At 33.2% G+C, this 11,765-nt stretch overlaps 2 protein-coding genes across 2 annotated transcripts; both read left to right on the top strand.

The window, feature by feature from the left end:
• Positions 1-998: 998 nt before the first annotated feature.
• Positions 999-4,731, top strand: HELRODRAFT_159934 (hypothetical protein; the record flags this gene model as incomplete). Its single annotated transcript, XM_009016976.1, has 5 exons — positions 999-1,032; positions 2,077-2,189; positions 2,546-2,690; positions 3,448-3,547; positions 4,659-4,731. 5 exons carry the CDS (start codon positions 999-1,001, stop codon positions 4,729-4,731), a joined length of 465 nt encoding a protein of 154 aa, XP_009015224.1.
• Positions 4,732-6,962: 2,231 nt separating this feature from the next.
• Positions 6,963-11,420, top strand: HELRODRAFT_159935 (hypothetical protein; the record flags this gene model as incomplete). The annotated part of the gene is made up of 6 exons (XM_009016977.1): positions 6,963-6,986; positions 7,139-7,243; positions 8,246-9,317; positions 9,641-9,784; positions 10,131-10,475; positions 11,383-11,420. The coding sequence occupies 6 exons, from the start codon at positions 6,963-6,965 to the stop codon at positions 11,418-11,420; spliced, it is 1,728 nt and encodes a 575-aa protein (XP_009015225.1).
• Between the last annotated feature and the right edge of the window lie 345 nt (positions 11,421-11,765).

Raw genomic sequence — 11,765 nt, forward strand, 5'->3', positions numbered from 1 at the left:
AAACGAACGAACGAACGAAAGAACAAACGAACGAACAAATGAATGAACGTATGAATAAATAAAACATGGTAAAATGAAAACATTATTAGAAGAATTTAGATTAATATGAACGTATGCAGTAACATCTCCATCCTGAACAGCTGGAGACCGCCCAACAATGGCTGAATTATTTTGCGCGTGTCGCGAAGAGTGTGTAGGCGCGAAAATTGTAAATAAAAAATATGAATAAAACAAAATATGAATTTTAAAATATGAAAAATAGGAATTATTATATATAAAAATATAATTATTGACAAATAAAGTCAAATAAATGTATATGTGGTTATCATGATAGCTCAGTCGGTAGGAGTGCTATACATCTTGCGTCGTTGATCTATTCCGCTGTGACCTAGTTCGAACGCCACTGTTGGAAACTTAAATTTGTATAATAGGCATCATATGTGTGTATGATAAGGTGTGTTTTGGCGTGTATGTGTGTGTCGTGTGGTGTGAGTGTGCAACAATTAAAAAAAATTTATTAACAATGAATAATCATAACCATGGAACGCGAAAAACAACATAGGATGAAATATTATCATAAAATAAGCAAAAATCAACAAACACACACACAGACAGAAAGACAAAAAAAGAGAGAAAGAGAGAGAAAAAAAGAGAAGGTGCAAAGAGAGAGAGAGAGAGAGAGAGAGAGAGAGAGAGAGACGGAAAGAAACAATGAGAAAGAGCACATACACTCACATGATAGAGCTTGAGGGATGGTGACCATTTTAATATGTTATATGTCATCCAAATATGTAATTACAATTTCTCGTGACTTCTATAAATTAGATAACAATAAAAAACAAATATTTCAATATTTATAAAGCGTTATTGAAAATTGTGACACACGCACACACACGCACACACACGCACACATGAACACACGCACACATGAACACACATACGAACACACACACACACACACATTACGAAAAAATATGAACGAGAGGAAGTGAAAAAATATGAACATAAAGAATAATAAGCACACAGCGTTACGTCACCGCATAGATCTGATGACGTCAAATTAGCATAGAAATTGAATCTCTCTCACAACTTTATATTTATCTCCTTTCTATGCTTCGCTTTTTAAGTTAGCTGGGATCATGGGCGATATTGCACGCGTTTACACTTTCTATTAATGTATCCATGGAATAGCATCAACAACAACAACATCGTCAACAACAACAACAACCAAACATCAACAACAACCAAACATCAACAACAACATTGAAAACAAATTATTTCTAGTCCAAACGTTACAAATGTTACAAACATCAAGATAGACAAAAAACATTGACAAATAAACAAATGCCTTCTTTTAAAGTTTTTTTTGGCTCGTAACAAATCCTCTCACATTAATCTTGCATCAAGATCTAAAGTAGCTTGACAGCAATGAAAATGTTGTTTGCAACATAAATTACATTAACGTCAAAAAAACCACAACAACAACAACAAAACGACATCACCAACAAAACAATAACCACGACAACATCACCAACAAAACAAAATACAAACAACGGAACGCACGTAGACAAATATATTGACAACAAACAAAGACAACCAAACACGAACAACGACAATAAAAACAAAGACATCAAAAGAAAGACAAATCAAAACAACAAAAACATAGCATAACAACAATTTATTACATTTGCGACTGGTTTCTGACACGCATGGCCGAATGAACCAACACAAAATACTACTATATTCTCTGTCGGTACTGGTGAGGCAGATCTGATGACGACGACCATGATGATGATGAGGATGACGGATGATTATAATGATGATGATGATGACGTTGACGATGATGACGATGATGATGACGACGATGATGATGAGGAGGAGGAGGATTATAATGATGATGATGATGACGTTGACGATGATGATGATGACGATGATGATGACGATGACGATGATGATGATGATGACGATGATGATGATGATGAGGGCGATGACAACGACGCTGACGTAAACGATGATGATAATGATGATAAAATTCGTCATAATTTCATAATAAAATCACCCCCCCAAAAAAAACAGCCCCCAACATACGATTGAAATCTCGGAATGCGGATTATTTATTGGACGAAGGTAGCAGCGTTGTTATGGTTTGCGAATTTCTGGCAGACTGGTTCAATGCATTTGAACAACCTGTTAGTTTGTATGTTTGTGTGGTTTGTGTGTGTGTGTGTGTGTGTGTGTGTGTGTGTGTGTGTGTGTGTGTGTGTGTGTGTGTGTGCGTGGTGGAATGTGTTTGGTTTTATGCTGGCTGGTTTTATGCTTTAGAATAACCTGTTAGTGTGTATGTGTGGGTTTGTATGTGTGTTTTTTGTATGCATGTATATTTGTATGTATGTTTCTTTTTTATGTGTGTATGTTTTTTGTTTGTTTGTGTTTCACATTATATCATCCAAAGATTTCATTAAGTGTACTTATTCGAAGATTAAAAATTACTTTTCATTGGCAAATTTGTCATAAAAAATTAAAACTTACCCCTGTTACCAAATAGTTGTTGTGGCTGAAAACCCAAAAGAACCAAATGGTGCATATGAACCTGGCAGGCACCCTCAAAGAACCATTTGCATCTAGCAAAAGATTTGAAGTCTCTTTAAGCACCGACAAACGCAGGCATCGATTTCAACTTGTCATTAAGGGTTTGTTTTTGTTTTTTTTTTACTGTTGCACTTTCACTTTTTCTATTTACCTTTGTCTCTCTCTTTCTTTCTCTCTCTCTTTCTCTTTCTCACGCCCTCTCTTTCTCACTTTCTTTCCATTTCGTTCTTTCTCTTTTATCTTCCTCTCTCTTTATCCTCCTCTCTCTCTTTCATTATCATTATTTTTCCACTTTGATGATGGTTGTTAAAATAATATCCAACCCACCTACCTACCTGAATAAATGTAATTGCTCAAATTTGATAGCTTTCTTTGACGTTTTTTTGAGAAAGGAAATATAAAAAGTTTTGACAGAATACCTATAATATTGCACTTTTTTTAATTACATCTCAGCCAGTTTATGAAAGCTAGACCAACAATAAAAATATACCGAATTGGCTTAAATAATACCTTCTTGTTGCCTATCTGCACCAAATTCTTTCGTAATATACAACCTACCCCATATCTCTGTATTACTACGCAAATTATTTTTAAAACACCGCATTAGAACGTTCTACTATCTAACTTATTTACCGAATACCTCGTTAGAACGTATTAATACAAGATTCAACTAATAGCTATTTGTAGTTACATTCATTCATAAACTACTTGTTTATAACGTACTAATACCAGCTATAAGTATTTGGTACCCCAATTCATTTACAAATTACCCGTTTATAACGTACTAATACCAGATTTCATAAAAAAAATACCTATTTAGTACGTACTAATACCAGGTATATCCATTAAATATCACAGAGGTGTCTAATGCAGACAGCGGTGTGTACACGTGCGAGATACGCGGGAAGCAAATGACGCTACTGGCGCAAGTAAATTACACGCTCAACATCAAAGGCAGGTTTTTTATTTTCTTTTTATTATTTTTTTATTGTTGTTGTTGTTAATGTTGTTGATGTTGTTGATGTTGATGTTGATGGTGTTCTTGATGTTGATGATGTTGATGTTGTTGTTGATGTTTTTGATGTTGATGCTGATGTTGATGTTGTTATAGGTGTTGATAATGTTGTTGTTGATGTTGGGATAAAATGATGGAAAGATATCGCGACGATGAAGACGATGATGAAATAATAACAAGTTATGTTGTGATCGACTAACGCAGACAACATAGCGGCGTTTGTAAGTAGGATCGGATTTAGAAATGTACAATCCTTGTAGCGATTATCCTTAATCACCTAATTAATAATAATGGACGCCCAAATTACTTAATTAATTGTGCAATTGTTTGAATAGTTGTTGTTTTCATAATTGAATGATCATATAAGTGATTGTTGGAAATTGAAAACAAGTTAGCAATTCATTTTTAGCCTATTCTACATTAATATTCGCTCACACTGTCTTCCATTGGAACCAATTTGTATTCTGCAAAAAATGATTCATGAAAATTTTGAAAATTGGTAACAGTTACATTTTTGTCAAGGTGGAGCTATCTTCTAGAGAATAAGCCCTTTCTGTCTTCCCTTAAACCCAGCCTGTCCATAAGGGGTACTAATTAATAAAAATTGGGGTATGAAATAAAAAATTTCTTTCCATCCAACAAAAAATTAACTCCCAATGTTGATGCTGGTGATGACGTAATGGTGACGGAATGATGACGTAACGATGGTAAAGACAGTGGTTAGAATATTCTTCGGCAAAGGGAGTTTGTTTGAACGGACGATAATAGAAATGTTTATTCAACGATTCGCATGGCAACGTTGATTTGGTGAAAAATATTTTTCATCAGTCAACTTTGTTTTTACATTTTTTCATCATAAATAGTTTTACTCAGAAAAATTAATTTTTTCTACATTATTGAAAAATAAGTAAAGTTGTTGAGCTTGTAAGCAATTGTGAAGAGAAAAATTACAGCAATCCCAACGGCGATGTTTACAACAGAGCATAAAAAATAAAAATATTTTTCCGAAAAACTAAAAAAAAAACAAAATAAAATTTACCCAAAATTTCAACAGGATCAATTTCACTGCCAACACAAAAAAATCTCTCACCTCAAAAATTATTCATGAAGCGCGTAAATCAATTTAGACACTTTCATTCATTTTTTATTTAATTATTTTTTATTTCTCGCCAAACAACGTTGAAAAAGGTTTTTCAGGTGAAACTAACTCGATGTTGTAAATAAAATTAGCAATAACTAGTCTGAAACAACACGGAAATAAAAAGTAATCAACAAATTTCCAAAAATTTGTCAAAAAAGAACACAGATAACAAAATTTTTAAATTAAAAAACACAGATAAAATTTGTTTTTTCAAATTAATTTTTCATTTTTTTCAATAATTTTAAGCTTGCTTTAACGCAATTTTGGCTAGAGGCTAATACATATATATTTAAAAAATTTAGTTTTTGTGATTAACACATAAGCTCAATTAAATTAAAAATTCGAAAAATATATGAAAAAATTATATTTATTGAGTGTTCTGTATAATTTTTAATTTTATTATGAAATTATTTTAAAGATTATTTTACAAATTGTTTTTATCTTCTTCTTGATTTTGTATTTTTTAAAAATTTTTTGAAATTTTCAGCGCGCAGGGCAAAAAAACATAATTTTGTTTTCTTTGCATAGACACGCAACTTCAAAACTTATTTTGTATCTTTGTTTCGCTTTTTTTGTCTTTTCTCCTTCAAAATTCAACAAATGTTTTTAAAATTTTAAATTCTCAAACTTCTTAAACATCTTAATCAACCTAAACAAATGTTTTTATGATGGCATCAACACCTGTCCTTTCTGCAACAATCATACAGATGATGTTCAACATTTGTTTAGCTGTCCTCAAAACTCCACGGATCTTCAACCAATAGACTTCTGGAGCAACCGTGTTGCAGTGGCGGATTGGCTCCGACCTTGATTGGAATCCTGAGGGCCCCCCAGAAATGGCAACAACAACAACAAATGTTTTTGTTTATTTTGCAGCGAGAAACCTGAAAAATATCAATTCTGCCTTTATAATTCTTGAAAATAATTTTTTAATAAATTTTCGTTGCCAATGAATAAAATATTTGCAATGTAACTTGAATGGAAAGTAACATTTTAAACTTTCAGAAATACACTTCATACTATTGTACCATGCCTGGCCTACTATTGCTTGTACGTAATTTGGGTGGCGTTGTTTATATGTCTGAACTCATGAAGAGTGTATGAAAACATTGACCTCGTTATCGTTGACTCTACAGTTTCATGCCAAACACTGAATCACTTTTTTGCTAAAAAAAAACATTTTTCAGTTTATCTAACTTCATTAAATTTTTAAATAAAATCTCATGAATAATTTTTTTAAGAAAGAAAAATATACAAAACAAACAGAAGTATAAAAATTCAAAGTTGAACTAAAAAAAAAATTTCAAAATTCTTAAATCTCAGAATTCTAAAAATTCTAAAAACTCAAAGTTGAACTAGAGACCAAATCATAATATAGAAAGAGATAATTAGATTAAATATACCAGAAAGTTAGTTTGTCGCATCTGTTGGGCACTACAGTCCGTTTAATCCTGTGAAAATAGAAAAAATTTTTGAATGTTATTTTTATTCTGCTTTGTTTATTCAAATATGTTTTTTTTGTTTTTTTTATTAGTATTTTTTGGAGTTTGAAAAATCAATCCCGGCTTACGTGCGTGGGTAAGATTGAAGGAATTTTTGAGATTGGATCAATGCATGAAAGCATGGCATATTTTTCTTAGTACATGTGTGTGTGTGTGTGTGTTTGTTTGGGTAGTGTATATGTGTGTTTGTGTGTGTGTGTTTTTAAGTGGGTTTGGATGGGAATAAGTGTGTGTGTGTCTGTGTGTCTGTGTGTGTGTGTGTGTCTCTGTGTGGTGTGTGTGAACTGTGTGCGTGTTTGTGATAGTATAAAGGTATGTGTGCATATATGTGTGAATTTTTTTTCTCGAACATTACAATTAAATTTTTGCATCTATTTATTGCACGTCTTAGCAATTTTTAAAACTGCAGCTGTGCTCATAATCCACCTGTTGCCATTAAATATGAATGACATACAGAACATTAACAATTGTCGTTGCTTTTATTGTTATTATAAGTATATATATTTATTATTTTTATCAATTGTATTATTTTATTGCGATAGTTAATGTTATTGTTTATTAAATATTATTATTATTATTATTATTATTATTATTATTATTATTATTATTATTATTATTATTATAGCCTAATTATGTTAATGTAATAATTTGTTTCAAAATCATTTCAAACCAGAGCCTATAACTTCAATCCACATATCGCCTCGTCATTTTCGACATGCCAAACATTCGAGTAGTAGAAGTAGGAGCAGTAGTGGTAGTGAAAGTAGTATTAGTAGTGGTAGTAGTAGTGGTAGTAGTAGTGGTAGTGGTAGTAGTAGCTTCATTAGCTTCTACCCTTATACAACACATCATCATCATCATTACCCGTCTGGTCGTTGTAATCATCATCAGCATTACTATCGCAATGATGATGATGAGGAGGAGAATAACGATGATGGTATGTCAAAATTCTACGCGGCTGTGCCGCAGACAAAAGAGTATTGGCGGGAAAATTACGTAAGTGATTATGGTGATTGAGATTGGTTGGTTGGCTGGCTGGCTGGCTGGCTGGCTGGCTGGTTGGTTGGTTGGTTGGTTGGTTGGTTGGTTGATTGGTTGGTTGGTTGGTTAGTTGGTTGGTTGGTTGGTTAGCTGGCTGGCTGGCTGGCTGGTTGGTTGGTTGGTTGGTTGGTTGGTTGGTTGGTTGGTTGGTTGGTTGGTTGGTTGATTGATTGGTTGGTTGGTTGGTTAGTTGGTTGGTTGGTTGGCTGGCTGGCTGTTTGGTTGGTTAGTTGGTTGGTTGGTTGGTTGGTTGGTTGGTTGGTTGGTTGGTTGGTTGGTTGGTTGGTTGGCTGGTTGGCTGGTTGGTTGATTGGTTAGTCGGTCGGTCGGTTGGCTAGTTGGACGGCTTTGTTAATTGCCATGTTATTATCATTATCATATTTATAGTCCCTATATGACAATATATTTATTTCTTCACATTTGACATCAATTGAATTAAATTAACTTTCTCTTCCCACGGAACTTTTATCTTTATAATTGAAATCTTGAAAAAAAATTCGTTTTTATTTTTTAGAAAATTTCTTTCAAGAAAAAAATCATTTTTTTCTGTAAAATTTTGATTAATTTCCATTTTTCAGTTTGATTCATTATAATTGCGTTACTTTTATTTAAGCCGGTCTTACTTCTCATGGAGGTATTTCCGTGTAGCTTGATTTGTTGTGAGATTGTTTTAATAAATTGAGTTTGTGTGTGTGTGTGTGTGTGTGAGTGTGTGTGTGTGTGTGTGTGTGAGAGTGTCATAATTAATTTTTTATATAAACTAATAGATTGAAAACATTTTTATAGATTTTTAAAAAGATCCTTCATCTTCGTTTTGAAAACAGCAATTTATTATAATCTAATTATCTTTTTCTCTCTTTCTTTCTTTTTATCTCTCTGCCCCCCCTCTCTCTCTCTCTCTCTCTCTCTCTCTCTTCATTCAATTAAATTTTTAATTCTTATTCTCAACACGCATAGGAAAAATTTATGCTTTTGCTGAGCGTTCAGAAAAACAGAAACAGCAACAACAACAACAACAACATTAATAATAATAATGATAACAAAAATAAAAACAACAACAGCAATAATAACAACAACAATACCACCAACAACAATAACAATAGTAATAATAACACACGCCTTAGCCGATTTTTCCTCAAACCACCTCGAGTTACACAAGAAGAAACGAAAATCTCTGAAAATGATTTATCGAACTTTGGCGGAGTTTTTTCAAAAAGTTTTAACGACACCGCCGACTTGAACAAACTTGAAAAATATGTAAATAATTCAGCCGATTTGCATCAGAAATATCACGTCAACAATGCAAGCAACAACAACAACATGTACAATAACAACAACTACAATCTCAACAACATGTACAACAACAACATGTACAATAACAACAACTACAATCTCAACAACATGTACAACTACAACAACACTGCAGCCAACAATCGAGACATAATTTTCTACAAACACACAACGACAACAACAACGTCAAAGACAACTACCCAACAACATCGAGTCTACCAACAACCAAACCACCGTCACAACAATACACACACGCAACATCAACAGCATAGAATAATTTACTTTCCAACACTGAAACCAATCCTAACTCAACTTTCTTCAAACAATTTACATTCCAACGAAAAATTATTGCCGCAACACTTGAAACAACAACATTTGCAAACTCAACGACAACAACAGCAACAACAACAACAACAGCAGCAACAACAACAACAGCAACAACATCAACAACAACAACATTATCCAGAACTTTCAAATGCAAAACATCTACAACTACATACACAAACACAAAAACAAAGTACAACTCAACAACAACACATACAACAACAACTGAGACAAAACGCATCAAAAATTTCATCCACGCCAAATTTGAAACTTCTCTCCATCCTACCGACCACAATAAGTTGTGTGGTCGTGTGTGGCCAGCCACCGATAGACGTGCACATTTTTATGGGTAATAAGTCGCTTGCTGGCCATGTCGACATTGATACAATCGTTGATACTACATCGGGTGATGTTGGTCAGTTTTTATGTTTGTATGTTTTGGTTATTTTGTTTTTGTATGTTTCTGTATGTTTTTTTTTGTTTTGAATGTTGTTGTTTTTGTCAGGATGTTGTATTACATGTTTTGTATGTTGATTTTTTGTATGTTTCTGGTAGTACTTTGCTGGTCAATTGTATTGCATGCCTTGTATGTTTTGTTTTATATGATGTTGTATTGTATGTTGTTGTTTTTTTTTTGTATATTTTCACTTTGTATGTTGTACTATGACGTACATAATACACTTGCGTTGTTTTTTCTACCAAAAAAATGAACAAACATACATAAACATAACCGCAAAGGTATGCGTAACGTAATATACACAACGGAAGTGACGTTGGTAGACTATCACGTGACACCGGAAGACGATTTAAAGTCTTTGGTCTGTCAAGCGGAAGTGGCTGGTTACGATCCTGTGTCTTCCATTGTTTATGTTGACGTTCAATGTACGTATATACATATACATATACTTGTATATATTGTGTGTATTAATATATAAATGTACATATTTGTTTTTATGTAAGTGTGTATGTAAGTGTGTATGTGTGTGTGTGAGAGAGAATGAGAAAGAAAGAGAGAGAGAGAGAGAGAGTGAGTAAGAGTGAAAAAAGAGAACTTTGCCTATAGCCAATTTTACGAAATTTGTATATGCCTACTTTCAAATCAAAATACCATTCATTCATATAATAAGCGTGAATAAGCTTGCATTTGAAGCCAGTAACCGCGACATATGAGTTGATATTTTATCATTTCTAACCACAAAATTATAAGTTATCCATTTGTTAATTATAGATCCTCCTGTGATAACTTGTAGACTGATATTAACGACAAACAACACCAACAACAACATTACTGACACCAACAACAACGATAAAAACATCAACTCTAAAAACATCAACAACTACAACAGCAATAACATGAAAGATATCAACAAGATAAAACCAACCGGCAAAAATAACATGAAAAACATCAACAACGTCAAAAAAATCAAGCAAAAAAGCAGGGAAAATAATAACAACAACAACAGCAGCAGCAACAACAAAAGCAACAACTACAACAAAACAATAGCAATGATAATATGCTTGGTCAATTCAAAACCCGAACCAAGGAAGTATGCGTTCATACTGGACAGCAATGGTACTTACATATACAAAAGTGGCGATGATGATGATGACGACGGCGACGATGACGATGAGACTGCTAATGATGATAACAACAACAACGATATTAATAATAATAATAATAATAATAATAATGATAATAATAAAAATAATAATAATAATAATAATGATAATGATAATGATGATGATGATGATGATGATGACGATGAGGATGGTGAGAAGTATGAGGATGATGATGAATACTATGATGATGATGACGATGATGATGATAATGAAAAAAATAACAATGATGATGATGATGATGACGATGAAAGCAGTAGATTATTTTTAAGCGACTTTGTAAGCAAATACAATGACGATGACGTTGATGATGACGTAGATGACGACGATGATGATGATGATGATGATGATGACAGTGATGATTATGATCGGCATGGAATGGATATTGGCCCGGTATTGGCGCCAGACATGCCTAAAAGTGCTTCGTCATCATCATCGTCGTCGTCGTCTTCATCATCATCGTCGTCATCATCATCATCGTCGTCATCATCATCATCGTCATCATCATCATCATCGTCATTTTTGTTTGATGGAAATGATTCGAGATTTTTGTATACAATGCCAAAGGATTTGAATCATTCGTCAATTTTGACATCGTCATCATCATCATCATCACCGTCATCATTATCATCATCATCATCTCTATCATCATCATCGTCGTCATCTCCTCGTATAAAACATAAAAAAATAATACTAGCACGTGAAAAAAGAGTGGCAATTAAAACCGCTGCAGAACAACAAATATCCGACAACAACAACAACAACAACATCAACAACAACAACATCATCAACAACAACATCAACAACAACAACATCATCAACAACAATAAAATGAGAAACAAAAATAATGTTTCCACTTTAAGCCGTAAGCTCCTATCCCGTGGTAAAAATTTCAGCTTGAGCCATCCCAACAACAACAATAATTATAATAATAATAACAACAATAACATCATCATACAGACAAATATAAAAAATAAAAACAGAAATAACATTATTTCGTCAGTTACTCGGGGTAAACAATTCAACAAAATCCAGCAACAACAACCACTTTTATCCAAAAAACAACTACAACATCAGCAGCAACAACACATTCCATCCAAACATCAAAAACAAAAGACATCAACCAGAAAAACACCCAAAACAACACCACCACTAGCAACATCGTCGTCAACAACAACAACAACAACATCGTCAGCATCTACAACAACAACATCACAAAATCAATCGACAAACTCTACTAAATTAC

Source organism: Helobdella robusta (assembly GCF_000326865.2).
Source record: "Helobdella robusta unplaced genomic scaffold HELROscaffold_2, whole genome shotgun sequence".
Lineage (NCBI taxonomy): Eukaryota > Metazoa > Annelida > Clitellata > Rhynchobdellida > Glossiphoniidae > Helobdella > Helobdella robusta.